At 40.0% G+C, this 27,955-nt stretch overlaps 4 protein-coding genes across 8 annotated transcripts; 1 reads left to right on the forward strand and 3 right to left on the reverse strand.

The window, feature by feature from the left end:
• Positions 1-498: 498 nt before the first annotated feature.
• On the reverse strand, positions 499-5,544 carry stk16 (serine/threonine kinase 16). 3 transcript variants are annotated; one of them, XM_031846001.1, is made up of 8 exons: positions 5,436-5,544; positions 4,892-5,016; positions 4,291-4,510; positions 4,071-4,204; positions 3,591-3,678; positions 2,398-2,526; positions 2,138-2,259; positions 499-1,802 (listed from the first exon to the last, which is right to left on the reverse strand). In XM_031846001.1, the coding sequence occupies exons 1-8, from the start codon at positions 5,439-5,441 to the stop codon at positions 1,664-1,666; spliced, it is 963 nt and encodes a 320-aa protein (XP_031701861.1). In that variant the 5' UTR covers positions 5,442-5,544; the 3' UTR covers positions 499-1,663. The 3 variants fall into 3 exon arrangements, with proteins under 3 accessions (XP_031701861.1, XP_031701862.1, XP_031701864.1); XM_031846002.1 differs by having other exon boundaries at positions 5,404-5,544; XM_031846004.1 differs by lacking the exon at positions 5,436-5,544 and adding an exon at positions 5,366-5,435.
• A 429-nt stretch (positions 5,545-5,973) lies between these two features.
• pcnp (PEST proteolytic signal containing nuclear protein) lies at positions 5,974-9,485 on the forward strand. Its single transcript, XM_031846486.1, has 5 exons — positions 5,974-6,061; positions 6,694-6,920; positions 7,127-7,204; positions 7,309-7,364; positions 7,483-9,485. The coding sequence occupies exons 1-5, from the start codon at positions 6,016-6,018 to the stop codon at positions 7,592-7,594; spliced, it is 519 nt and encodes a 172-aa protein (XP_031702346.1). The 5' UTR covers positions 5,974-6,015; the 3' UTR covers positions 7,595-9,485.
• A 1,804-nt stretch (positions 9,486-11,289) lies between these two features.
• Positions 11,290-20,318, reverse strand: LOC116383246 (interleukin-18 receptor accessory protein-like). Of its 3 annotated transcripts, XM_031846948.1 has the most exons (12): positions 20,026-20,318; positions 19,711-19,906; positions 18,486-18,651; positions 18,227-18,395; positions 16,008-16,076; positions 15,338-15,467; positions 15,013-15,164; positions 14,170-14,307; positions 13,315-13,425; positions 13,081-13,224; positions 12,887-13,002; positions 11,290-11,664 (listed from the first exon to the last, which is right to left on the reverse strand). In XM_031846948.1, exons 1-12 carry the CDS (start codon positions 20,111-20,113, stop codon positions 11,416-11,418), a joined length of 1,728 nt encoding a protein of 575 aa, XP_031702808.1. In that variant the 5' UTR covers positions 20,114-20,318; the 3' UTR covers positions 11,290-11,415. The 3 variants fall into 3 exon arrangements, with proteins under 3 accessions (XP_031702808.1, XP_031702807.1, XP_031702806.1); XM_031846947.1 differs by lacking the exons at positions 19,711-19,906; positions 20,026-20,318 and having other exon boundaries at positions 13,186-13,224; positions 18,486-19,685; XM_031846946.1 differs by lacking the exons at positions 16,008-16,076; positions 19,711-19,906; positions 20,026-20,318 and having other exon boundaries at positions 18,486-19,685.
• Positions 20,319-22,223: 1,905 nt separating this feature from the next.
• LOC116382731 (interleukin-18 receptor 1-like) lies at positions 22,224-27,768 on the reverse strand. The gene is given in 10 exon segments (XM_031845985.1): positions 22,224-22,567; positions 22,659-22,811; positions 22,933-23,076; positions 23,339-23,487; positions 23,598-23,721; positions 23,834-23,899; positions 23,982-24,126; positions 24,370-24,544; positions 25,862-26,117; positions 27,333-27,768. Coding segments are annotated over 10 exon segments (1,611 nt in total). The 5' UTR covers positions 27,388-27,768.
• Between the last annotated feature and the right edge of the window lie 187 nt (positions 27,769-27,955).

The raw sequence follows: 27,955 nt of genomic DNA on the forward strand, positions 1-27,955 counted from the left end.
TTACAGAAATCCTTAGTTTACCAGCTGCATGATATCAGTCTTAGCTCAGAAAAATTCATAGTCATCCGACACATCCAAACTTAGCATAAAAAAGATAACATATTCAAACAGTATACCAATAACCATTCCAACATTTAACTGTATAAGTTAACCACCAAGGATTTATTTTTTTAGTTCTTACCAATATCACCGCATTACAGTCACAAAAGCTTTCATCTTAACTTAAATGCCCAAAGTGTTATTTCATCCAATAATGCTATTAAAATGGTACCATTTAGGTCTACTGCTTCAGACTGCCAGGCCCTTTGAGATGTGGGTGAACCCTGAGAGAACAAAAGTGTGAGACCACATTCATACGACAGGAAACCCAGAATTTAACATAAGCAGAGCTGTAATGACAAAAACAGTTTAAAAAGACAATACAGTGAAAGGTTAAACTGCAATGGCAGAAATAATATGACAATGACTTTGACTTAATTAATAAAAACAAGTCACTCCTTAAACTGATTAAAAATTATTATTTAATGGTATAAGTGACTGACCCCTTTCTTTTTTATTTTTACACAAGCAGACACTTTGCTGTTTCACAAAGAGCCCATTCACACCATATCAACAGTACAGACAGAAACATCCCCATGTTGATGTGTGGAGCAGGGGACTGTGATGGTGGAGCACCTCTGTGTGTTTGAATGCAGCATAGCAGGTGAGGAGAACTCTGCCTCTTAACTCTACACCCGTAGAGACAAACAGTGCAAGTGAAGGTGTGAGGAAAGCTGAAGGCGGAGTTGTTTATCCATGATTACAGCACACATGTGTAACCGCAATATGTTACACATATACAAAATAAATTTAAGGGAACTGGACCATTTTCCTTCTAGGTAGGGAATGAAATCTGATATGTATTGAACTCGGTAGCTTTCACACACCGGGAAGTTTGGCAAAGCTTTTATGTTATCCCTTTTCTCATTAAAAATGCAAACTACAATTTTAAGACAAAAACGGTTTCTTTCTTTTTTTTATTTTTATTTAAAGGAATCTTTAAAAAATATACTTTTACGCTAAGGCTACTGCCAGCAGACGGTTAGTTTAGCTTAGCATAAAGACTAGAAACAGGGGGGGGGGGACAGTTAGCCTGGCTCTGTCCAAAGCTAACAAAATCAGCCTACCAGCACCTCTAAAGCTCACTAACTAACATATTATAGTCACAGAACCACAATCGTTGTTTTTACATTTTAGTTTTGTACAAATTAAACAAACAAGACATAACATGATAACTAGAGAGTTTTAGAAGGCTAGCAGCATCCCCCACCTCCCAGTGGTTATGCTGAGCTAAGATAACAGGCTGCTAGCTCCAGCTCCACATTGAACAAAATAAAAGTGGGGACAAGGTAAAGCCACTTAATTATTAGAAGCATTGTGTACTATATTGCAGGGCCTTTCAGATTCTTCAGATAAAGTCTGCAAGCGTCCACTGGGATACGCAGGCTGGATTACACGAGTCAAAGTAAATGTTGCCAAGCTCCCCAAACTTAGAGAAAGTCTGCACCCAGGCTTTTACACTAAAGTCAATAAATAAAACAAATATTTTTTAGCTCAAAATAATAGACGTTCATTTAAGTGTGCAAAGGTTTCAAAGATCCCACATTCAGTGCACCGTGCAAGGTCAGACCATGTTGGTTTGGGTGTTGGGGCTGCGACTCTGCAGGTCCTGTACCTGGTCAAGAACCCAGTTCACGTTTGGTCTCTCCTGGGGATTTGACACCATTATGGAGCTCAGCAGCATCTGCAGGCCCTGCGAGTAGCTGGGCGCAAGACAAACAAAAAACTAATTAAGTGTGATCTGTATTTAGTTATACAAACCTTTATGAGTGACTTTCAATCTTAAGCACAAGCATGCATCATTACCACTAATCACAGGATCATTATTAATATGAATTCTGTATATTTTGCACAAAATGGAACAGGAAGTGAGGTTTCCAGGACAAAGCCGAGTTCATACGCAACAAAAACAATCTAAAACTCAAAAAAACTTTGCTGCAGACAAACAATGGCTTTTAGTAAATTAAGAAAAACAGAAACTGAAACATTAACAGGAAACTTTCTTCAAGTAACCCTGTAAGGTGATGTTATAACTGACCTGCAGGACTGTGGGATGGTCACTGGATTCTGGACAGCCAGGGCAACGCTGTCCCCCTTCTGAAACACCATGTCATACGGCCCCTCCAACATCATCATGCAGTAAAGCACACAGCCGAGTGACTGGAGGAGTGTGAGAAGACATCGAAAGATGAGAGAAAGAAGTAGTCAGCGAAGGATCCACAGTAGCATTAGCACTTGGTCTCAGAGAGCAGAAAACAACAAGCACAACATACAAAGGGAATGAAGAATAGTATTTACCCAGATATCAGTGCGCTCGTCTATAATGCAGTGGCTCTCTACATTAAAGAGTTCAGGAGCCCTGTAAGAAATGGTGCATCGCTGGGCTGCCCAGTCCTGTATGGTCATGGCTTCTCTGGTTCCTCTAACCTGAAATTAACTCAGTGTCATTAAATTAATTACAGGGTAAGGAACACATAGAGGACCTAGTGTATACAAAATGAAAACAAAAAGGTTGCATAACACTCTTGAAATGTTATGTAAATACTTGACAAATTCGTGCACTTACATGGATTATGTCGCTTTGGAGGAAAGTATCAGATTGATACATGTAAAGTGACTTTTTCTCTTATAATTATGTCCGTTGCGTAGAGGAAAAAAAAAACAGCTAAATGTTATAAGTCCAATATGAGTGTTTCAAGGGGGACAATCAGTGTTGTTAGCTCCAACAGCACAGATATGATCAAATAAACTTACGTAACATGTAAAAAAGATCATGACGAACTTATACAAGCTCTATGCGCTAAAATGAGCAACAAACATTGTTGGAAGCATTTACGAAACTTCCTCCAGGCAGAAAACTGTGGAATTTATTGTGCTTTAAGATTAACCCCAAGTGACATGACTTAGGCTTCTAATTGATACATCTCTATTTACATTAGTAAAACATCCAGAAAGCTGTATTCTGAGAAATGAATGAGCATGATATTTTGAATATGTGGTTTATTGGCATTAAAACGTTGCCATCTAGAGGAAAGAATCGGGACCTCCCTTCTGAAATAATAGATTAGTGAGTATTGACATTATCTTCAAAAGGATAAGTTGGCACTAAATGTTAAGAGGTTAGAAATGACCCACTATTGCCATTTGTCTTAGCTTGCTTTCATCCCTCGGTCTTAAATTTAAGACCACTTTCTTGTAGATAAAAGATTCTGAAATATTTTAAATGTCTTACTACAGTAAAAGCATTACTTTCACATTAATGTCCATTACTGTTTAATATCACAGATGAAATAATGGAAGTGGTGCACTCTGTTCTTACACATTAAGAATCCAACCTCATGAACAACACAGCATTTTGCTTTTGGTGCTGCATAAAGAACAAAGTGATCTCAGGCTTAAAATAAACTCATTTGGGCTTTGACAAATAGTATCAATGCTTCTAAAGTGATCGGTACAATGTAACAACATCTTTATAGACTTTGTGCCCTTACCTCAATCCTGGCACGGTTCATAGAGCCCAGGTCCATCAGAAGCGGCCTGTCATCCTCATCCAGAAGCACATTTGTGGGCTTCAGGTCTCTGAGTAAATAATAACATGAATGTTAAAAGATGGTCATTTAGTAAACTGAAGTGGTTCATATTTAGATTAGACGCTTTTTTTCACGACTATGTGCCCCTATCTGAGAGATTATGTGCCAATAAAGAATGTATTACAATAATCAGGTATAGGAAAGACATAATGTCTATTAGCCTGTAGAGAAGCCGGTGCTGGCTTGTCAGCAGCAATCGAGGTAAATCCATCCCTTTGAATCCGTTTCTGCTTTTTGATCACAGTGCAGGGTGTATACTATGATCAGAAGTGACTCCAGGACTTCAAACAGACTCTGGTGTGGCACTCCAAGCCAGCACAAAAGTCTTTATGCTGGGCAAATGTTTGTTTTTATGTGTGCGTGCATGTGAAGACAGATTACCTGTGTGCATAGCCTTTTTCATGAATGGCCTTGAGTCCAGAGCAGATGCCACGCAGGATTTGCAAAATCTGTTTTTCAGGCATTGAGCTCCCCTTGTCTCTTAGCTTCTCCAGAACAGACCACAGACTGCCTTTCTGTTCACACAAACGCACCAACATATCAGAATCAGATCATTTCCACCAGGGTTATTTTGGTTATACTAGCTGCTGCACCAACTTACTCTGATATAAGGCAGAAGTAACCAAGCTTCAGTCTTGCCTCCACGATCAACAAAGGTGTGTGCAACCAGACTCAAGACGTTGGGGTGATTAAAAATCTGATGCATGTCCACTTCTGTCTGAGCCTCCTGATGGCCTTCACGGTCATGGCACAGGATCCTCTTCAAGGCGTAGAAGCGTCCATCCTTGGCCCCCTCCACCAGATCCACATAACTGAACCCCCTAACGAGAAGACACAGAGAGATTGGATTATAGAGATTGGAGTTTCATTTTTTAAAAGTCTAAATAATTTACCATAACAGCTGAGGACTGTATTTATCAAAGATGGGCCTCAAAGAGGAATAAATAGTGCATTTGTGTGGGCATGGATTGGATTTCTAGTTAGTATTAATTGTATCAGGGACAGTGTATGGAGGATAGACTTAAAATAACGCACAGTGTCCGTGTTCATTGTAATGAGATAGATGTCACCCAGTGCAACTGTGAGGCTCAGTGATGTGGTTTTAAATGGTTTCTTGACAGAAAAATAAAATATCATCACGCTTAAATTTAAAGGTGGAGTTAAGTGGAGTTTAATACATCAACTTCAAAATGTTATCTTACCCTTCATCTAGTTTCTGGACAAAGTAATATTTTTTGTTATCAATGGTGAATGAGCCACGGGAGCATATGCACATGGTCTGCCCCATCTTGACTGGTACATTGTTTAACGCCAAGCTTTTAAGGGCCTGGGAGAAATAGGACAAATAAAAAAGTTATTTGAGAATGACAGCCAGAGAAATACAGAAAGAAAATGCAATTCTACTTATTAGCTGAAACATTCATTATTGAAAGCAAACTACGCGATAACCTTTTGGTCCATTGGAGAGAAACATATGGTACGAAAGCTTACAAAGTGTCAACAAACGTTAGCTGTTAGCTGTCAGCTAGCATAGCACATCAGCAACATCTAACATAAGCTACTTCCAGGCTACAACTGCCAAAATGCCACATAAACTTCCATTTTTAACGTTAGCCCAAATCGCTTTGTAATTTCTATTGACTACCTAACACAATGAACAGCTCAACATAACAAACCTATGCTATAATTGGTGGCGTTACGTCTTTATTCTTACCAGCTAGCTGTCTGTTTACCAAATTAGCTTACTGTCATATTTCTCCATCTTCTTCCTCTTCTTCTTCTTGGCTTTAAAGAAGGTTGACAACCAGCGTATAAAGTACATTACCGCCACCTTTGTTTCGGAGTGAAGATCCAAGATTAAATTCTACCCTACCTACCCGATAATGTACAGCTATTAATCCTGTTTTTTAGATAAAATCATCGAACAATTCTAGCGCTTTATCAACTGGGCAGATTTATTATTGGTTTTTTCTACTCCTCCCATAAATGCACAAGATGTTCACCCCCCCTTATTGTGCAAATAAATATGTGCAAAAAGGGATCTGCCAATATCCTGTTGTACTTATACTCGAGAAAACAACGTCTTTGATCATTACTGAAAAGATAAATAGATTTTTTTGTACTTGTACACCCCCATGTTCCACTACAAATTGACTTAATGATATTTAATTTCCAATCATTAGTCAAACTGTTACTTGAATAGTTCTTTACTCTACAGGTCTTCTTCATTCTTCTTCTCTAAAAACAGTCTGCATGGAGCATGTTTGTTACACAGCGCTGGAGGAGTGCAGTGGCATGAGCTGGAGAGAGTTTCACAGAAGAAATCATGGCGGATTACGAGCATAACAGAAGAGGTGGCACCGACGACGGAGGTGATATTTATGCTGTTTTAACGTGTAAATGTGGTTGAGAAATAGGAAGTATTTAGCGTTAGCTCGAGTTGCTGCCTATCCATTAAAAGTGTCCCTAGCTAATGTTAGACAGAGGAATTGTTCGTACAACTTCACTAAGCTAACTTAATGTTAGCTACGTATCATTGGCTAGCTAATGCTAACGCGGAGTAACAGTTTCATTTGTATTAACGTTCCCTATTTGGCTATGTAAAGGCGATGGGCAGTAACTACCAAGCTAAAGATACTTCTAACGTTAGACAGGGTATAAAGCAACGCCTATCTTGCAGCAGGAAGGTGTCTTGTTAGTTTGCTAAACTGGCATTAGCCTAGCTAGTGTGCAAGTTAGTTAGCACAGGTTAATAACACCATATTAGTAACAGCGTTATCTGCTCTCAGACCCTAATGTACGTTACTCATACACACAGTCCCTATGTGGACTTTTAAAACACTAAGTTAACTGATAACACAACGGTAAGAACTTAAGTTAATATTTGGTTAGTTAATGGCAAGAAACGTAACGTTAGGAACAGAGGTAAAGGTGATAGCTTTTATTATTCTCAAGTTCACAGGAAACGGTTGTTCACCTTGTTGAGTTGTCTTGCCTCAAGCAGGGCCGCAGGAGGAGGAGGACAGAGTGAACACTAAGCCTGTCTCTTGTAGCACTGTGGGAGGAGAAGGGACCGCGGGCAAACGCACATCCGAGCATCTCGCACCTGAAGACGAGGACGAGTCCTCAGAGGACCCACCAGCCCCCCGCAAAGTCTCCAAGATAGGCTTTAGCATGAGCAGTCCGATGGGGAAGAAGTCGAACCCCATATCTATCAAACTTGGAGCAACAGTGAGTGTGCAGCATTGCGTAGTGACTGCCTGAACGCACAGCCTGTCCATTGATTAAATGATTCCATTTATTTATCAAGTGAAGAACAGCTGCAAAATCTCACATTTGATACGTTTTACCATCGTTTCTTTTGAATTATACGAACAGAGTGAAGAGGTGTGATGCTTTTTCGGTTCCCTATATCTCACATCTGCAATCTGTTCTAGAAACCCAAAGAGCCCCCACCGTCAGCTCCTCCAAAAAAGTCAGGGCTGGCGTCTGTTTTTAACGAAGATGAGGATGACGTAAGAGCGCAAACAGACACACATACACACAGTAATGTCCTAGTTGTAGAAATCCTTAAACATATATGCAGAGGCTGATTTAAACTCTCTCATGCCATGCGCAGAGTGAACCCGAGGAGATGCCCCCAGAAGCAAAGATGAGGATGAAGAACATTGGCAGGTATAACCACACAGATACATGGTGTACTTTATAATTTTTCCCTCAGCTTCTGCTTTTATCAATTTTTTTTTTCCCGAATTAAGTTATTTGTGACATGACTGATCTGCTATCTTTTTAGGGAGACACCAACTTCTGCGGGACCTAATTCCTTCAACAAGGGCAAGCAGGGTTTCTCTGATCATCAAAAACTTTGGGAGAGGAAGATGAAGGCCCAAGCAGACAAATTGTAAATGACTACCACAGTTTTTGTGACTAATGGATGCTTTTGTATAGTTTAAACCATGTCAGAGATATCTACGAAGGCTCAAAGGATTATTCACTGTACCCTCGGTTTTGACAACTTCTCAGCTTTGTGGACATGCAATGAGGAATACTTTAAGCCTTCGATACTCAGTGACTGAACTCAAGTTTACGTTTCTAACCACTACCGGCTGACACTAAGTGAGAGGAGCGGTACCAGTGTGTCAACCCTCTGTGATGAGAGGTGCGGGGGGAGGGGGGGGGGGGGGGGATATGGGACAAACAAAATAGCCATTTAAACTGTGTAGAATTATAAGGTTGTTTTCAGCTGGATAATGAAAAAAATCTAACATCGTAGCGCCCTCATTCCCCTTTTGTTCCTATCTGAAGCTGGTTGGGTGTGGTCCTGAGCAAGTGTCGCTTGTCAAATATTTGTATAAAACGTACATAGAACTGTGATAATGTTTTATTTTTAAATCCACAAATGGCAGTGTGTGTGTTTAAGAGTTATGTTATTGTGCGTGGGCGGCTTCGACTCGACGTACATGGATTGTTGGTTCATTTAGTTTCTCAGCATCGATGTACAATGCTTTGTTTTCACCAGCTGTGACGCCTCATGGGCAGTTTGTTTTGTCTGAGCTTTGTGCCAGTATTTCTGGATTTGCTTGTTCAATGCTGTGTTTCTGTAAGTCTGCTTTACGGAATCTGGCAAAAAATGTGTGTGATTTTTTTTTTTTTAATTTTTGTTATGTTCACAATGACAGGACTGCTAATGTGCTTTTAGTTGACAACTGTGAAGTCACGGAGTTACCAGGGTGCTGGTAACAGTCATATTTAAGGGACAGTTCACCCCCCAAAAATATGAATAAATATATTTCCTTTTACCCGTAGTGCTACTAATCAATCTAGATTGTGTTGGTGTGAGTTGCCTAGTTTTGGAGATGTGGCCGTAGAATTGTCTGCCTGCTCTCGAATATAAAGTGACTATACGGCGCTCGGCTTGTGGTGGTCAAAGTGCCAAAACAATACATTTGAAAAACTCAACAGGAATGTCTCTTTTCAGTAATCATGACACAGGTTAATCAAAATATTCAACAGACCGTGTTGTGAGCAGTTTTGTGTAGGAACTATTTTCTTTCTACCAAACTACACCCTCCAACCGTATCACAACAGTGCAGAAGAGAGCGTGCATCTACTCATGGACAAGAGGCTCGTGCACGCGCAAGAGCGTCCTCCTCAGCTGAGCAGTAACATTAGCTAGCTCAGTGGTGCTAGGCGAGCTAGCAGTATAGATGCGTTCTTGCTCCCGCTCTGTGATCAGGTTGGTTGGTGCAGTTTGGTAGAAAGAAAATAGTTCCTACATGAAACTCCTCACAACAGGATAACTAATGTGTTTTTTTTTTTGGCACTTTGAGCACCACAAGCAGAGTGCCATATAGTTCCATCTTTTTCTTGAGATGGCAGACATCTCTACAGCTGATGTCTCCTACACAAGGCAACTCACACCAAAACCATATAGATTAATAAATAGCACTACAGGTAAAAAAAAACAAAACATGTTTTGACTTTGGGGAGGAACTGTCAGGTTACAATGCAGATTAGCAATAATTAGGTACTCAAAACATTTTTCATTGCCACTTTTAACATCAGCAAGCCCAAACTTCAGAATTAATACGCCAATCCTTTCAGTTCAGATAAATGTGGTTGCTTCTCCTGTGCCTGACTTTTGGAAAATTCCCTTAATTAAAAAATATAAACTCTGTGAGCTATCTGACTGTTGTGCTTTCCCAAATGAATCACATCCAGTGCTCCGACCTGTTTCATCAAACAACTCTCTTCATTACATATTTAAACGTCAGTCAAATAAAAAATTTGAATGATTATGTGTCAAATGTTTATTGCTGACATGTCTGCTGTGATGATACATGAACTACATCCCACAGCATATGTTTTCTCTGCTTAAACTTATATAGAAAGAGACTCATTTAAGGTTGTTTGAGTTAAATTGTTAATAGCATCCATCTTTTTGGGATTTTATATTTTGTTTATCAACATATTAGTAGTGTTGGGATCTGACCCTGCTCTCCTGGCTGGCTGAGACCTTCACACGTGCTTTTCAAACAAAGGAGCAGCCATGTTCCTTCCTTTCACCAAAACGCCTGACCTGGGGTCTGCAAGAAACCTCATGCCGGATGACCACACCCCCCAGCTCCAGCAGAAACCTGATGCTGGTCCCTCATTGGCCAAGAAAGGGCCCCCCACTGGCTGTGCCACCTGGTTTATAAGCCAGAGCACAGCTTCATTCTTCCTCTTCACTCCGGACACACGCTGGTGTCAGGAGGTCCACAAGGCCTCCTGACACCAACGCGTGTCTCGTCCAGGGGACAAGAAGATCCACAAGGCTCTTCTGTCCAGACATGCTGATGTGAGGAGGTCCACAAGGCCTCTTCACTCCGGACCTCGTCCTGGCAACAAGATTCACGAGGAACCGCGGCCTCATCAAATCCTATCAGGTCACATGTAAGTTACTGTCGTTTTATAACGTGTTATTGCGCAAGCATCGCGGCCCACGGAGTCCCGTTATATTGTGTATTTCCTGCTGTAACTGTTTGCATTAGATCCGTCGCTGCTAGTGGATGTGGAGGTTGTGATTTTATCACTTCAAAGACCAAAACCACGGTGGCGGAGCCTCGTCTCACCTACCGAGTTTCGGGGTGATAAGAGGGCAATACTCGCATCTCACCGCAGTGATAAAGATCTGTTTTGTTTGGTTTCATTCTCTCTTCTTCGGCTCTGTGAGTGAGATCTAGAACCGCAACTATCACCGTACCAGCGTGACCGGTCGGTTCAGAATCCGACCGCAGAGTTTACCAGTGATCAGCTGTTCCTCACATTCTCACTGCAGCACCGCGCTCAGAGCTTCTCTGTCTCTCTCTCGCTGTCTACCTCTCTTCCTACTAACCCGCATACACATAGTCAGATTCACTGATTTCCGGTGAACCTCTCAGACACGTGGTCGCGTAATCTATTGTCCCAACCCACATTGTGCGCCGTCCCACGTGGTTACACGTAGCCACCTCTCAGCTATCTTGTCGCGGGTCCCTAGACTCCGCCATCTGTGCGTGTAGGCTCACACGCCCCTTTTTAGGTTTGTACCATCACTGTTTGAGTAGGCCCCCCCTTCGTTTCCACACACTCGCTCACACATGTACATATATCTATATACATATCCTTACCCCACTTTATTCATTTGACTTTAGGTATTAGACATATAATTGTATGATATTGTTTGTTGATTTTGATATTACTTGATTTGATCATTTATTATTTTATTTAATAAACTTATATTTTAAAGAGCAGTCGTCTGTGATTACTTGTGCATATGTGTGTAATAATAACTGGATGTAGTGGCATGTGCTCGAATTCAAACCTTCACTCTCACTCCAAACGTGTAATAGAATTCAGACTGTTAATATCGTGAGTGAACACTAATTATGAGACTTAGTTTATAGTTTGGTTATTGGTCCCTGTCCGCAGGGTGGTGCCCCGTTATTATTAATAATTGTTACTGACATTAATAATTCTATTGATGTCGAGAATTTAGTTTCTTAGATGCTGATAACCCAAACACGCTCCTCTACGTTCCCAACAGTAGACATCCTTATATTGATTATTTTTAATGCTTGTAGAGTTGATAATTGATTGATTTGCACTGTTTAACTGAAAGTTTATTTTTGATACAGATGGAAATCAAAGATCAGGTGTGTAGAATGCAGTAACGGGCTGCATTGTAAAATAAAAACGCTGTAAATCACTGCAGGATAAAATGTTTCTGGTTCTGCATGAGTGAAACCAGCTTCACTTTCTGATCAGGCATGGCCTTCTTCAAAGACCTCCAGAAATTGCTGGTGGGTTTGCCTGAGGTCCAATCCAGACTGGGTAGCACCTTCAAGGCCCTTTGGACCAGGGTGGGCAGCGGGGAGTCCGGCTGGATGAGGGATGCTGAGGCTCTACTGGTCCATATCAGCAGGAGTTTGAGGGTAGAGTCTTGCAGCAAAACCTGAAGATATGGACAAAGTAGCAAATCACTGATGATTTGTGTTTTGAACAATACAAATGGTGGTTTAAAAAAAATAATACACATTATGTCATAAAAAAAAAGAAATGTAACCACTCAACACAACATAGATGACAGATTGTCCTACCATCCACTCCCCACTGGTTTTAGTTTATGTAAGAATATCAATAGAAGGAAACCAATGGTTATTTGAGATTCATACAGGATTTATGTTGCTGGGAACTCAAACCAGAGGACAATAGTTTCTTGCAATATAAAAGGGCACTGTTAAGTTTCAGTCAGTGACAACATATCTGCAGCAAACACTGTCACTACTGCAAACTACAGTGGCTAGGAAAGTCATTGTCTCATAATGGAGAATACAAGTGTACATTTGAGCAAAAACTTATTGTGAAAAATTATATTTTGTATTTGAATCCATCCATTGATTTTATCCCCTTATATTCAATAGTGGTTGCAGTAAAGTAATTATTTATTGTTAGGAATTAGTTTAATGTACTGCTGGGAAGTACAAAAAATTAGATCTTTACTGGTTTTCCGTCACATTTTCATACTTTGGCCGGTATGAACGCAGAACGGGTATTAAACTGCATTCTGTGGTATTTACAAGGTCTTACATTTTTTTTATTTATTTACTTAAATTTATGTGCGAACCCTGCAGAATCCCTGGGTCTATAGTAGGTCTATTTATCTGTTAACTTTTATGGAAAAGACAATGTTTTGTTGTGGTTTTTCAACATCCAGTATAACAACTCTAATTCCTGTGTCAACACTGGCGTTGTGCTTATGCCATGTTCACGTCATGTGGGATGGATGTTTTAATTTCCCTCTGGGGATAAATTAAGTGTAACTAAATAACTATCTATCGAAGGGATGAGAAAGAATCCAATAATTAATTACTCAGGAGCACCCAAGTCATCTGGACGTTTGTATGATTACAGAGTTGGTCCTGTGGGGATTAAAATAATGTGCATGGACAATATAAACCATATCAATTTGGCTTTAATAATATTGAAAGACTGTCTTTGGCAAATGTGAAGCATCCATATTTGTTTGGTTTTCTGACACCTCCATATTATGAAGCGACAAATTCCACATATCAGAGCTTTCAGAAAAATTGGAGTTTCCCAGAAGTTGTTAGTTACGATAACTCCGACATGAACGTGGCATTTGTCCTTTGCTTTCTGTGAAATGTAGTTCCTACCTGGACTCCCGATTCCAGCACAAACACAGCATTGCTGTTGGAGAGGTAGTCAGCTGATAGGAGACAGATTAGCATTCGGCTTCTCTGTATTGCAAGGACCACATCATTTGTATATGCTGCAATACAAAATGGGAACCATCAGGAACATTTGCGGTCAATACACACACACACACACACACACTTGATCCTCTGACCTCCTCCAGGAACCACGTCCCTCTCCAGCAGACAGAGGCGATACCCCCACCGGTCCTCTAACACTTGGGGCAGCACCACTTCTAGTGGCCTCTGGGTGGACTTACCCTCCTCAGTGTTCAGCGGGTCCATGCAGGATAAACATGCTGCAAATAAAAGTCATTGCTAATTTACTCTTCCAGTGTAGTTACATGACAATAAAATCCAGATATCATGCACAGGACACGTTGGCCTACCTTCCTCATCAGTGTCAGGTCCTCTCTGGGAGGAAAGCGTCGAAACTCCCATCACCTCTGCTGATGGCGGGCTCCACACATACGACAGAAGCACATCGAACTCTTTCTCATCTGATTGGTGGTGGACGTGAAAGAAAATTTTTGAAACCAAAACAGAACAGACATTTAAACCTGCATTCTTGCATGTATTTTTGTTCCTCGTGCAAATGTAGTAACACTTTGAAGTGAAGTGATTCGTTTGTTTTTGTCAATACCACATGAAGTGCAATATAGTGTCCGAGCACATATAGTGGATTTAGGTAAGGACTTCAAAGTATTATGATAATATTTCAGTTACTTCATTAATTTAATGCTTTGTAGGGTTGAATAAGCTGAAAACAAATCTTAATTTTTTGCTCAGGCTTTATAAAATAACCCACATCCTGTAAAGAGAAGCAGCTACTTGTCTTTATCTCTGTTGTTCAGTTAAAGTCTGCATTTCTGTGGAGGAAGCAGCTGTTATTGGAGCGATTAGCAAGCGGCGTGACCAGCGGCGTTATCAGCCCTACGGAGTGTGTGTGTGTGTGTGTGTGTGTGTGTTTTACCCATCTTCTGGGGACATGTATCTGATTACACAGTCGCATTGTGGGGACTTGCTTTTTTGAGGGGACACAATGGGGACAATTGCACTTCCCCATAATGTAAATTATTACATTTAGGGTGAAGACTTGGTTTAAGGTTAGGGTAAAAGTTAAGATTAGGCTGGTAGCGGTTAGGGTTTGGGGAAGTCTCCGAAAAATGAATGTAAGTCAATGCAATTTCCCCAAAAGTCATGAAAACAGAGGTGTGTGTGTGTGTGTGTGTCTGCATTCTAACCTCCATCATGTTTTCCATGTTGGAAGTGGGATCTGAAGATAAGTTGTATTTCCAGCCATTTCACATGTAAAACGATTCCTAGTCCAGCTACCAACAGCAATGAAGCAATGGGATACCCAACCAGTGATGGCCATTTCACTGAAACACAGTCAAAAATGTGCACATTGAATTGTGTTGTGTCTTTAAAGGATCAATAATGTTTGAGTTTTAAACACAGACTTGACTTATTACCACCATATGAAGTTGATATGGTGAACTTCTTGGAAGTTACTATGTTACACATCCAGCAGACACAGAGCAACATTAGCATTCATTTAGAGCCATGTTTGTGTCCAGTATTCACTCTCCTTTTAGCTCTTTAGTTTTGGATTCCACCCCCACCCTATCTATCGTCAGGTGATGGGTAGATAAAAAAACATTATGAAAACAATGCTGATGAGAGCAGTTGGAGTGAACCAGTGGCAGTTGCAGGCCATAAAACCAAAAACGTGAACTGAAAGTGAGTGAAGATCATAAGAGTGATCCCGTTCATATTAAGCATAGTGATTTGATCCCTTGCCAATACAAAATATTGGTTTGTCTAGCTTTAATCATTGCCTGCAGAAAATTAAAACTAATGTTTCAAACTTCCAGTTGGTATCAGTCAGTGGCCTTATGTGTGAAAAGTTACCTTAGGGATGGTGTCACCATCCAGCTTACTGGATTGGTTACATTTTTTACTTTATCGGATAGAACGTTTTCAGTTTGAGCGATATGAGGTTTATTTGAGCTGCAACGTAACAATGTTATGATAAAATATTGTATGAATAGAACATATAATGGTGACAATTGAAACAACAGTACCTTTAATCTTCTCCTTGAGCTCAATGGTGCCCCTGCTGTTTCCGACAATATTGCTGGCGATGCAGGTATATCTGTTGTTCAAGTGTTCGGGAGTCACCTCTTTAATGATGGCTTTTCGTATGACCTCGTACACTGTAAATGTCTCTCTCTGTCTGAATCAGAGGAAGAATTTCAGCTCCCTTGCATCCCAAGGAATACTTATCATTTAGCTGAATCCTCATACTTAGAAGTTTACAATATAACAAGCAATCACTGGTGCAGCATAATGAAAGACTGTCAATGTTTGCTTTAGCTAAGACATAACTGAGGGACTGCAGTGACTCACTGTTGCTCCTCCATTGGTAGTAGAGTCATATTCTCCATGTTGCTACCGTAATTCATGTACCACAGCACCTCCCGTGAAAACTCTCTCTCAAAATCAAAATGTACCTTACACATCAGAGTGTGAGGTTGACCTAGAATGGGTACAAAAACATGGCCATTATAATTTAACACTTAATAAAATAATAAAAGTGATAATACAATTGAATGTCTTAAAATCATACCAAATTGTAAGATGCACAAATGAGTCATTCAGACAAAGATGAGAGCATCATCTCATCAGGGCAGATATGTAGCCTAAATGTAAGCTACAGCAACATGTTGAGCATTAAAAGTCAACAATTACAACCAGTCAACATTAGAATGAAATGTTAGATAGCAGCTGAGTTCATTATAACTAAAAGATCTAACTTTGAGTGGGCAACTCTTGGAACTTGTCAACAAGTGAGTTTCAACAAACCAGAACACGTGAACGCTGGGATGTTTGCTGCATAGCGTATCAGTTACAGGCTAATTATAGTGGTGTTAACAGTGTTTTGCTTTAAGTGACAACAACTTGGAATAGTTTTTCCCATTCGTACAGCTGATATAGCTCCGAAAAGGCATTTTAAAACCATCTGAATGAGTTATTAAGTCAGCTGTGGGATTGTGTCATGTCATTTGGACACACTTACCAAGCTCCACTTTCTCTGTTATGTTGCCATTGGGATAAATAATATTGGGAGAGTCACTTGCTTCGGCAGCTGTTTGGGCATGGGAGATAAAGTCAGATAGTTCTGCATAATAATCTGTCTAGTTTACTATGTTTCAGTCAGGAACACTCTCGTCATAGATTTTTACCATTTATTGCAACAAATGGAAATACAGTTAAACTTGGCGATGATGGCTCCGCTCTTTGAATGCTCCCCAGATTAGCTAGCGGCTACCAAGCTAAGACGGGGAGTACCGAGCAATAACCCCCAAGGGTTTACAGGAATGAGCCGAAGTACATTTTTAAAATACAATTCAACCATTTGCCATGAAAGATGAACTCTGAACTAAAAACGGGTGGAGGCTGGGGATGAGGAGGCAAAGCTTTGCCAGCAGTACGGTCTGTAACGTAGGTGTAGAATGAATCAGTGAGGAGGGAAACATATTTAAATAAACCTTAAAGTGAGAGTGGGCTGTGATTGGTGTGTGGCCGATTGGAAGCTATGATTCAATTGGCTGGCTGTCAGCTGGTTACAGCTGGGGGCGTATGACTTCCGTGTCCTGCATGAACTTACGCTAGCTTCATTTCTGAGAAACATACATAATGTACAAATCAGTTCTGAGCTCTGCTTTGACACACAACACCACCCACATGTAAGACCTGTAAGAACACTTCATATGATAAGAGGAATCAATAACCCAATCAACGAAACAGCTTGGCAAGTTGTGTATGGAAGATTTAAAATGACTAAATGAAAAAAAATCAAACAAAGAAATAAAGTGAAATACAAGTTGCACTGTTATGAATTTCCTTTTTCATGTATGCATGCAAGGTGTCATAATTAAATGAAAATCATATATTAAAAAGTAATGAGGTGTATTGCATTTCAGACTAATAGCCATGCCATCTGTTAGGCTGTATATCGGGCCAGCAGAGCCTTGAGCTAAACGCTAATGTCATGCTAACATGCTAACAGATAATAATGAAAAGCTGCATGCAAGGACACTAAAGAAGAATTGCCTGCTTGTGATACCCTTTAATGCCTTTTGTTCTCAAAACAGACTAGAAGGTATTGTCGCCACAACTATCTCAAGCATGCATAGCATCCTGCACAGTAGGGCAATGATTGGAGTAACCACACAGGCAGCTAACCACATGCAGTGGAGAAAGCCTGTGGTTTTGGGGGTAGGCAGCCAGATATGAAGCAATTTAGAGGGTGAGTGTTCAAAAACAATCTCCTTTTAACCTTTTTACTGAATTTGAAAAAAACCATCATGAAGTAGTGACTTCCTCAGCAAAGGCTTCTTTCTTAATATTTTTAGTAAGTAGCTTTTAGAAGCTCACACATCCGATAAAAAGTTTGTTGAAACTGATCAAAAGGTCGATGTTCTCAAACATGTCTGAAATGCCAACATGCAAATGGTGGTTTGTATTATAGGGTGTAGACATCCCTCATTGTAAACAAATATATACAGTATATCTGTTTTCCCTAGTATTCTAAGAAAAGGTAATTCTGTTTAAAATGTTTAAATACTGTTGGAAAAACATCTGACTATAGCATATATCATCGATACACATATCTTTTCAAATAAACAATTTTGTGTAAGAGTGGGTGGCAAAGATTGCTAATGAGAGCACCTGTGTGAGTACGTCACAAGATCTAAAAATGTGGGATCGAACATTTTTAACTCCGGTTATGTGTATAATCCCACAAGTAACAAAAGTTATGTAATTGTTATTGTATTGTAGTAGTTTCTTTCTTTATTATATTAAGATAAGATAAGTGGCTTGCTGCTGGACCTGTTAGCATGCTAGCGTTACAGGTCCACAAGTACAGACAAAAACACAGAATAAGAACGGCCTCATCTTATTTGAGCATACTAACATTTGCTTATTAGCAATAAACCAACGGATATTTGGTAAGATATTTCAGCCTGGACCACTGACCGACCAAGTAACAGGCCAACATTTCCATCCCTAGAGTCCACTAGCATTGCTAAAATAAATACATGGTGGTGTGAACACAGCTCCTCTTTTTTGCTGTACAAAGTGGCCATGTGATAACTGTGATAATATTTATTAAATACAATATAATATAATGTAATTATAACATGTTTGTATAGTTGTGTATTATCGCATTCTTAACCTCTACCACACACACACACACACACACACACACACACACACACACATAGCACTCACGTAAGGCTCTGACGTTAACAGCCCTCCTGAAGGTCCAGATGACTCCTTGCTCAATTATTTGTCGATCACAGAAATATACACCAGTATCAAGTTTATTGACTTGGCAGAGGTGTAACGTCCCCCCCATCTGACAGGAGGATCTCTTCTGCTCAGACACAGCTTTGTTACCCTGTAAGAAAGCACACATGTTGTGAGTTTTTGCAGCGATTTATATGTTTCCATAGTGAGACGTATAACGATGTTCATGTGTGTTCTTCACCTTGTACCAGATGGCATGTGTGTTGTTACTACAATTGAGACCGGGGCAGGGGACTTTCCCACCTACATCAACGTACAGCTCTATACTGTTCTGCTCAGGCTGGACACATTCCAGACTGATCTCTGACCTCTCCACCACCTGCAGTTGGAAGAACAACTCGCTGCCACTGGACAGCATAGACCTGAACACTTGATAGAAGTTCAACCACATGCAATTTACACACACACACACACACACACACAACCATTGTTTGCTATTTAGTATACCAGAAAGGTTTTTAAAGTTGCAACTAATGACTTTATGAAATATATGTTAAACATTTGTAAATGCTAAGTAAAGTATTTTTGGGTTAAGGACTTAATGTAAGTAAACCTTAATCTGGATTGTTGTCTTGCCACCCAACTGCTGTAGTCCATGTAGTTCATGTAAATTAAAAAACAGGCCAAACTCTTTACTACTGAGACCAAATATCAGATGTGGATTGATGGAAATGGCACCGTTCATTAATTGCACACTTACAAACCTTACAAAGAGCTATTGGCATAAATAGAATATAATATTGATAACTATGTTTTTATTAGTGTATAATTACCTGAAACTAGATATTTCCACCTGTGTAGGTCAGTGGAACAGTATGAAACCATTGGCAGCACTGTGTAGCACCACATTCTCGTATGTGAACAAACAAGACATGGACCCACTCAGAAAAACATCTCTCCATAGTGCTAGTGGTTAAAAACTGTAAACAGACTTTGACAATATCTTGTGACTTCACTTAGACTGTAGCTATTATATATAAAAAGTGTGCAGGGAATCAACGATTAATTTTCCTGACAACACACAGCCTATATTTCAATTATTCATGTTCATCATCTCTTAAGCAAAATTTGTTGAAGAGCACATATCAACTTGTTTAGGAGTAGAAACACAATGATTAGGATATTTGTGTTTTCTTGGGACTTGATTATGAACTCCACAGCTAAGTTTAAGAAGCAATATTGGTTATTATTATGGTTTTCAATGTTCATACGGGCATGTGAGTGTTGATTTAAGACAGACTTGAAAAAATGTCAATCTACCAGTCCCTTAATGAATATACTATATTTTAAAGTGGTTCCACTCCGCGTCATCAAAGTATTTACAAGTGAGTTGCCACATTAGTGAAAAACATTGTTTAAACTAAGTTTAATCAGACACATCTGGGGAATGAAACATGATTATTTACCTGCACGCGTACTTTCCAGAATGTTTTGCTTCCGCTGGGAACCCTCTCCCACAGACGAAGGATGTACCATCAGCTCCTTCTCCGGTCCTGGAACACACCACGTCCATGTGCCGGTTCACAGACTTATTGCACGGCATCATGAACATTTCCCCCTCCACAGCTCTGTAGTGCTGGTGTGTAGCATCTCGCTGAAGACCTAGAGAGAGTTGTGTTTCTGTTTCACTTCAATCGTACAGTCAGACATAAACAGATTCAGGACACCCTTTATAATGACATACATGCTTCCTTTTAAACCCACATTCAAAAGCACAGTACCTGTTTTTTTTGGTTGACGGTTTCCCGAACAGCATCCCTCCGAGAAAATGGGAAAGATAAAAAAAAACAGAATGTATCCAGTTTCCATCCTTCGTCACTAATCTGTTGATATTCCTTGTAGATTTCCGTCATGATAATGATGAATTCAGGCTCCTTCACATTTGAGCATCTTTTCTGTGCATAACCACACCTAGAGTTCTTGGTATTTTGTCATCGTCACTGTTTTTTGCTCCTCATCTCCCTCAGCATGAGCGGCAACATTTTCGCAGGACATGTAGGTGTAGGTGGTATGGTTTCCTGTTTGGTCGCTTTTGAACATGATTTCACAAGAAACTGCTGTAATATTGTGTTCCTGTAAATTGCATACCACTTCCTATGTGAACTACGGAAGAGTTGTTAAATTTTAGTGGTGAGTAGAATGCACTGCCAATTGGAGATACAAAAGGTAGAAAACATAGTTCCTTTAAGAACAACAGACAGATACATGCAAGCATGCGTTTTAATATGATCAAATTCAGGTGAAAAGGGAGACACAAAACAGAACACCTGCAAGAAATGTTTAAAAATTAAAAAGAGAAATCCAGTTACTACATTCAAATTTATATCGGGGATTGTAATAATGAGCCCCTGTGAAAAGCAACACCTCAACTTTCTGGATATGTCAGTAGTAACAGTGTATACTGATGTGATCGTGCATCGACTAATGTTACAACCAGAAGCAACTTTACATTTTTACATTACATTCACAATCACTTTACATGTCTTTGCATCAGCTGTCATACTAAGAAGGGAACACGTGGAGGGCAATTGAACCATGCAAGATGTTACATTGACATATTAAGACACCAAAGTTAAATGATAAAAAAAAAAATTAAAAAAAAAGTATTATGTCTTCAGCAGCAAATGTCTTTCCCTAGTATGCATTTTTTATATACTGTGTTTGTAAGTCATATACTGAAAACAGATATAATGAAAGCTATTCGTTCTGGCATGACATAACATCCTAGACCAGGGGTGTCAAACTCATTTTCACTCTGGGCCACATCAGCATCACGGTTTCCCTCAAAGGGCCGGTTGTAAATGTAAGACTGTATACATGTAACTACTCCCTAACATATTGGTCAATAACTCTCTGCATTTGATTATTGTTTATTCAAGTGTAAAAATATTGTACATGCAGTTATATAAATGTAAAATGATATTTAAGCACATTTCTGTTATAACATAAATCATTTTAATTTAGGGTTAAGAAACCCACATTACTCTATCAAAGATCAAACTATTAAAGAAAATAACAAAGACAAATATCATCAAACACAAGTTATTACATGAACTTTGTTCAAAGCTATTTTTGTCACCTCTCTGCATCACTAATGTCCCTGCCGTCGTCCAGTGCAGGGCAGCTACATCCAAGAGCTCCTCACTGAGAGTCAGGTCTGCCTTCAGCGTCTTACAAACATTGATAGATGATGTATCTCGTCTCTTAGCCAGCTGTGTTGTTAGATTGCTGCTAGTTCCTGAACTCGGTCTGCGATGGTGTTTCTTCACAAACTGACATTTGTAAAAGTCTGTATCTGGTCGGAGCTCACCTGCTCACATACCTTTAGCAGCACTGGGCTGTAGCTTGTGTAAATATATTCTGCTGTGATTGCAGTCTGCCTTTTAATTCTTTCACAATTTTATGTTTTTCTTGGAGGCTAAATTTAGCTCCGTGTTTGGTGTCAAAATGCCGACGTGAATTGTATCCTTCATCACCGACATGCATCATAACACAGAAGACAGACCCGTTTGTTCTCCTTGAAGCACAGACATGTATTCGCTTTCCCATCTTAAATTACATCTTCTTCCCTCTGCATCAATTTTTCTCTTCGTGGACATTTTGGGATTATTTGTCGATCTTTTTCAACTCAATCACTTGTTGGAAAACCGCTTTACGGGCTGTTCCCTCTCCTGTCCACCTGTTGTGATAGTTTTAATGTCGGAACACAGACAACATGCTATCTCATAATTTCAACTTTCTCTCTCATCATTTCGACCATGGGGATATTTTTATTTTCAAGTCTAACTTAATTTTTTTTTTCCAAAATTAAAAAAAAAAAAAAAATTTTTTTTTTTTTTTGCTGGTGGATTCGCGGGCCACATAAAATGACGTGGCGGGCCGGATTCGGCCCGCGGGCCTTGAGTTTGACACGTGTGTCCTAGACTGTCTAAGGTAAAAGCTTTATTTTGGATGCCTGCTGCGGGGCCGGTAGGTGATAGCGTAGCTGCTTCCAGAAGGAGGAAGAATGCGGCATGGAGCTCATGCCCTTCCACGTGACACAATCTCCGGCCTCGCCAAGAAGCTGCAAGGCCTCTGGTAACGAACCAGATCTCGACGCTTCTGTTGTCTCAGTTTGGATGAAAACCAAGCGAGTCTGCCGCTCCACAAGGGCTGCATGGATGGCGCTCAGCAGGCCAGATCCTGGACCAGGATCTGGGGAGGAGGGAACCAAGACCACCGTCCGACTCTGCTCTATGCAGTCCAGCACTGCCTCCGCTGCAGCTGCAACCAACCAGAGTTTAGATTATTCTTTATTTCATAAAGATTTGTAGGTAGATTTTCTCTATTTAAAGAGTATGTCTTATGTACGTACCTTTCCCTGGTAAGACGTCACGATCATAAAGACAGAGACTGTACCCAAACCTCTCTTCCAAAACACTCTCCAGACATTTTCTGTCATCTTCATTTAGTCCTGCGTCTGTGTCGCTTTTGTAACACATCAAAAAGGCATCATAGCTCTTTCCATCTAAACAAACAACAACAAACAAGAAACAGCTTTGTCACTTCTGTCATATTGTCTGACATTCAGATATGTACCTCTTAAACATGAGTTGTTAGCTACAATGAACCAAAAACATGAATCGGACCTGAGGTGCTGCTATGGCAGCCAAGAGTGTCTCTTAGGAAAAGAGTGATGTTGATTGTGAACCTCACATAGATAACGACTGTCAAAACCATCACCACCATAACGCAGACAATGCTGAGAGCCAGGGGAATGTAACAAGGACGAGCTGTGGGGAAACAGCGAGAATATGTATTAAAATGTTCATTTAAACACTCATTAATGGTAGTGGTCACTTGAATCTGAATGAAAGCTGGCTCAAAAAGGCTTTTCTGACATTTTGTTTTGAAGACGATTCATTCATTATTTCAAACGTGATAATCGTTAGTGGCAGCACCACTCAAGAAGTATAATTACACAAGTAGATTCAACAGGTTTAAGATTCAAGGCAAGGTTCTTGAACACACATTAGGTCTATCCATCCATCTTACGTATGCGTTTTTGGGCCAAGGTGATGGTGACGTTTGAGGGTACAGATACAGAGTCCAGACTACAGGTGTAACTTTTTGATAAATCTTCCTCTGACACGCTTTTGAAGACTAGAGATGCCGTCATCTTTATTTTTCCATCCTTATCTTCACTGGAATGGAAAGAAAAGTGAGAAAGACAAGCTTTTTGTGTGTGTGTTGAGTGTTTATGTGGCCACTTTAAACATTTGCACTTCCAGACTCAGTTGTGTGAAGTGTTTACCACGTGTAATTGTAGAAAACAGGAAAGCTGTTGTTCCTTTTCACCATTGATTTCCCGTCTAACCATAACAACTCGTCAAGGTCTGAATACATAACAGCTTCACAATCAATCACCACTGTTGCACCTAGAAAAAGCAGAGTTTACACAAGATTGAAAAGTAGTAATTTAAAAAGATAATAAATGCTTGAATGTATATCCAAGTGTGTTTGTGTCCACGATACAAGATGGAAGCTCACCCAAATCTACATAATATACATCACTTGTGTGTGGTGAAGTGATCACTGGAACTTTCCCTGGTTTTTCTGTGCAAAAAAAACACTTTACATCTTCTCACCCAACATATGAAGACATCCATATGAAGGAAAAAAACTGCTCTTTTCTCACCCTTTGGTTTGACTTCAAGAGCCACTGTAAAGGTCATGTTATATATTTGACTATAATACAGGTGAGGTCTGGTACAGGTGTAGACACCGTGATCATTCACCTCCGCCTTCGAGAAGTAGCCGCCTTTTGGCAAAGACTCGCCCTCCTACAAGATGGAAAATGAAGCTCAATTTTAAAAGCATGAAGTGAATGAAAATAAGCCTTAAATGTTGACAAAACACCACATTCCCTCAAAACTATGGTATGCTTTGGGGAAAATTAAATATATAGAGAGATCTGTTAATCAAATGGGTTAAAAAAGGCAGTCAGAAGTCCCCACCCGAGGGATCGCCTGCCCAAATCTCTGGAGCTGAAATATGACATATAAAGATTTGCTGTGTTTACATACCTTGTGCCATATTATGCCTTTGCTGGTAATATCTGTGATGTTTACAGGAGGTACGTTTACTTCGGGACATTTCAATGGGCAGGCCTCTCCTGTGTGACATGTTTGATTGTATTGGGAACTCTTCTCTCTCTGTGCTGTGTAAACTATCAGCCTGAACCACTGCCCGCTGGCGTTCCTGTCATGTCATCAAAGAACAAGTCTGGTTAAAAAAAAGTATTGGTATAATGAAACTCAATATTTGTTTTTCCAGAACACAAGTTACTGATGATAATTCATTGTCAACAGTTTCATATTCTCCACATTCAGGAAACAGAGCTTTGTTGTCCCATCATGATGTATTTGGTCTTAAAACCAAGTCTGTTCTCTGCTCCTCTATCACTGTGTGGTTTGGTTTGGCCACCAAACAGGACAGAAAGAGACTACAACGGATTGTCAGGTCTGCAGAGAGAATCATTGGTTCCAGCCTGCCGTCCATCCTGGACTTGTACACCTCCAGAGTCAGGAAACAGGCAGGAAAGATCACTGCATACCCATCACACTCTGGACACAAGCTGTTCCAACTCCTCCCCTCTGGTAGGCGCTACAGAGCACTCTACGCCAAAACCACCAGACACAGGAACAGCTTCTTTCCACTGGCCGTCATTCTGATGAACAATTAATCACATATTGCATCTTCATTTGCACTATCACCGCCTTCTGCACTAATATCCTGAATCCATTGTCCATTGTCAATTGTTGTTCTTTATGCTCATATATATTCTTCGATATATATTTATATTGTACATAGTACATAAATGTTAAATGTTTATGCTTAGTTTTTCTGTTCTACTTTGTCTTTAATGTCCTTGTTTTTTCATTTCTCTTGTTTATTGTATAGATTTTATGTGTGTATGTACGATAAGAGCAATGTGTAACCAGAGTCAAATTCCATGTATGCGCACACATACATGGCCAATAAAGCTGATTGTGATTCTGAAAATGCAGACTTCAAAGGAGGCATCCCCTGACATGGGATCAGGCTATTGTCTGACATTACCTACTAGCTTGCTGTGTATAAAGCCATTCAGTACTGTAATCTCACATATCATTGCAACTCGACTGAGAAAAAAACAGCACCTTATGTATTCAGTGTACATCTAAATACATCTCCAAAGCACCAAAGAGTAATTCTACATCTGGTTTTAGGAGCTTGCAAACATGTCAGTCCCAGACGTTCCCATAGAATGAAACTGCATTGTGAATTTGCATCTAAGAAAACGTATAATGTCATAGATTACGTTTGCTTTTGACGTAACGCAAAAGAGTTTCAAATGAGTTGTGTTGTAGGGTGGATGGGTTAAAACAACACAGGGCTATCACCCAGGAGACTGCTGTTTGTCTCCCTCCCGTGTGAACCAAGTACTTTGGTTGCTTAAACCTCACAAAGTAGTTCTGTAGTGTTTTGTTTAAATTTACAACAATAACCATGTGTGTCAATGTGACTGGACTTTACCCCAGAGAGCATGAGTAATTCCCCTGATGGTTGACAGAAGCACTGAGAATCACGAGGCTCCTCCCATGAACCAGCACCCCCATCTGCCTCTGGTCAGCTGAGGACATGTCGGTCAGGTCCATCTCCTGGGTGGTGTAACTGGTCCAGATCACTTTGGCATCACCATGACTAGAACCTCTGTCATGAGGGCAGTACAGCGCCACCATCTCACCTGCCTTGACATAATATGGTTCTGTGGTTCTCCAGGGACACACGCCTGCAAATGAGTGTCACAATTTTTAGTTCATTTTAAGTCGGTAAAGCTATAATATGAACTGGCTTGAGGCTTTTTAAAATTAAACCAGAACCAAAGGAGAGCTGGTGTCCAGCCCACTGTTTAAGTGAGGATTGCATTTAAAGTGTTTGGTCTATCGCGCTGGTCCTCATGAGCAAAATGGCTTGGACCCTTTTTTTTTTCAACCCATCTTTGAACCAGCACTGAGCAAAACGTGAGCATCAAAGTTTGGTTGTGTGGTCGTACAGAGTTCATTAAATAGTTGTCTGTGTTATTTATTGGTTATATTTTACTACATCTCTCAAAGATTATATTGATTAGTTGAATTACTGTTCTAGTCACATCAAATGAATCTCAATTTGTGAATGGTCCCGTTTAAAGAATAACAGAAAATGTGTCATATATATATATATATGAAGCTTATATGAAACTTTAAAGCGGTCACCCTATCAGAGGGTATCTCTGATCAGGCATGCAGATTTGTTATTTAAAGAAAGCTGACAGTTACATTTGGTGTGACTCGTACTGGATCATTTAAGGAACCGCATGAGCTTGGCGGATGTGTCCGTTATAAAAGCACAGTTGAGGCTCTTCACCACATCCTAATTTCTCGGTAGATTTTGGTCTTGTGACTTCAGTGTGAAGGAAAATGAGTGACGTTTGTGGAAGTCAGCACTGTTCAGTGCAACAAAAGAAACAAAGAGATTTGAGCCAATGTATTTAAACATTTGCACAGCATTTGATATCTATGATGATCACATCTGCATGTCACAGTGTATAGAAACAGTGTTATATTAATTATTAATATAATATAACTAACTACATTATCTTTCAGTGGTTTTGCCCATGCAGTGTCAAGTACATTTATTCAAGAACTTGTATTTCCATTTTCTGCTACTTCATACTTATACTACTTTGGCAAATATTGCACGTTTTACTCCACTACATTTATTTGATAACTTTTCTTACTAGTTATTTTGCATATTCAGGTAAAAAATATAGAATATTACCGCAAAATACCCCTACATTTACCAGCTTTACACATGCATCAATAATAGTAATTCAATTACATAATAAAGGTGGCATCATTCCGAAAGATTCAGTTCTGTCTGTCTGTCTGTCTGTCTATGTAATCTCAAACAACATATCAAGTTGAGTGTCAAAGGGGGAACAGTCAACCTGAGAGCATTTTCTTACCTGTTAAGGATGCAAGGAGTAAGAAGAGAGGGAGCAAGTGTACTTTCACCATCATGATAACATGCAGCGCAGCACAACAAAACACACAAGAGCGTTGTTAGAGCCGTAGTGTGGCCGAGTTGCACACTTCCCACAATCATGTGAAACCACACTATGTGACGATGAAAAGTCAAACGTAAGGAAGAGCGTCACGTTGCTGCCACCGCAGTGTAGGCTCATCAACCGTTGAATTTGTCCTACCAAGACATGGTCTCCACAATCAGTGTTATGGTGATATGTAATGTTGTTGATCATTTCCCTCCATGATAAATGTTGAGAAACGAAACTTGAACTCATACAAACTCCCTGTTGTTGTGGTTTTGTGTCATCCGCACTGACATTTGGAACCAATGCAGACATTCGCTCTGGAAAAAAGGGCAGGGACACCCGCATCGATGCATGCTGTGCGCAGATGTGTCGAGGCAGTTTCAGATATAACTAGAGGAAACAATGTGGCTGACTCATTAACTCCTTGCAATAGGGGGTCAGGGCCGGGGACAGTTCACCCCAAAATCACCTCTTACCAAAGAAACACAGAACTTTTGTCCGGGAGACCGTTATTTGTGTTCCGTTCGAAACTAAAA

Source organism: Anarrhichthys ocellatus, unplaced genomic scaffold (genome assembly GCF_004355925.1).
Source record: "Anarrhichthys ocellatus isolate YVR2014 unplaced genomic scaffold, GSC_Weel_1.0 scaffold6, whole genome shotgun sequence".
NCBI lineage: Eukaryota > Metazoa > Chordata > Actinopteri > Perciformes > Anarhichadidae > Anarrhichthys > Anarrhichthys ocellatus.

Coding starts and splice junctions, on each gene's coding strand:
- stk16 (XM_031846001.1), bottom strand. Junction 4,205..4,290: donor TACTTCTGCCTTATATCAGA/GTAAGTTGGTGC, acceptor TTGTGTGAACAG/AAAGGCAGTCTGTGGTCTGT. Junction 2,260..2,397: donor ACGAGCGCACTGATATCTGG/GTAAATACTATT, acceptor ACACTCCTCCAG/TCACTCGGCTGTGTGCTTTA.
- pcnp (XM_031846486.1), top strand. CDS start 6,016: ATGGCGGATTACGAGCATAACAGAAGAGGTGGCACCGACGACGGAG. Junction 6,921..7,126: donor CTATCAAACTTGGAGCAACA/GTGAGTGTGCAG, acceptor AATCTGTTCTAG/AAACCCAAAGAGCCCCCACC. Junction 7,205..7,308: donor TTAACGAAGATGAGGATGAC/GTAAGAGCGCAA, acceptor TGCCATGCGCAG/AGTGAACCCGAGGAGATGCC.
- LOC116383246 (XM_031846948.1), bottom strand. CDS start 20,113: ATGGAAACTGGATACATTCTGTTTTTTTTTATCTTTCCCATTTTCTCG. Junction 14,308..15,012: donor GCTCAAGGAGAAGATTAAAG/GTACTGTTGTTT, acceptor ACTGTGTTTCAG/TGAAATGGCCATCACTGGTT. Junction 13,225..13,314: donor ACCTGACACTGATGAGGAAG/GTAGGCCAACGT, acceptor TTTTATTTGCAG/CATGTTTATCCTGCATGGAC.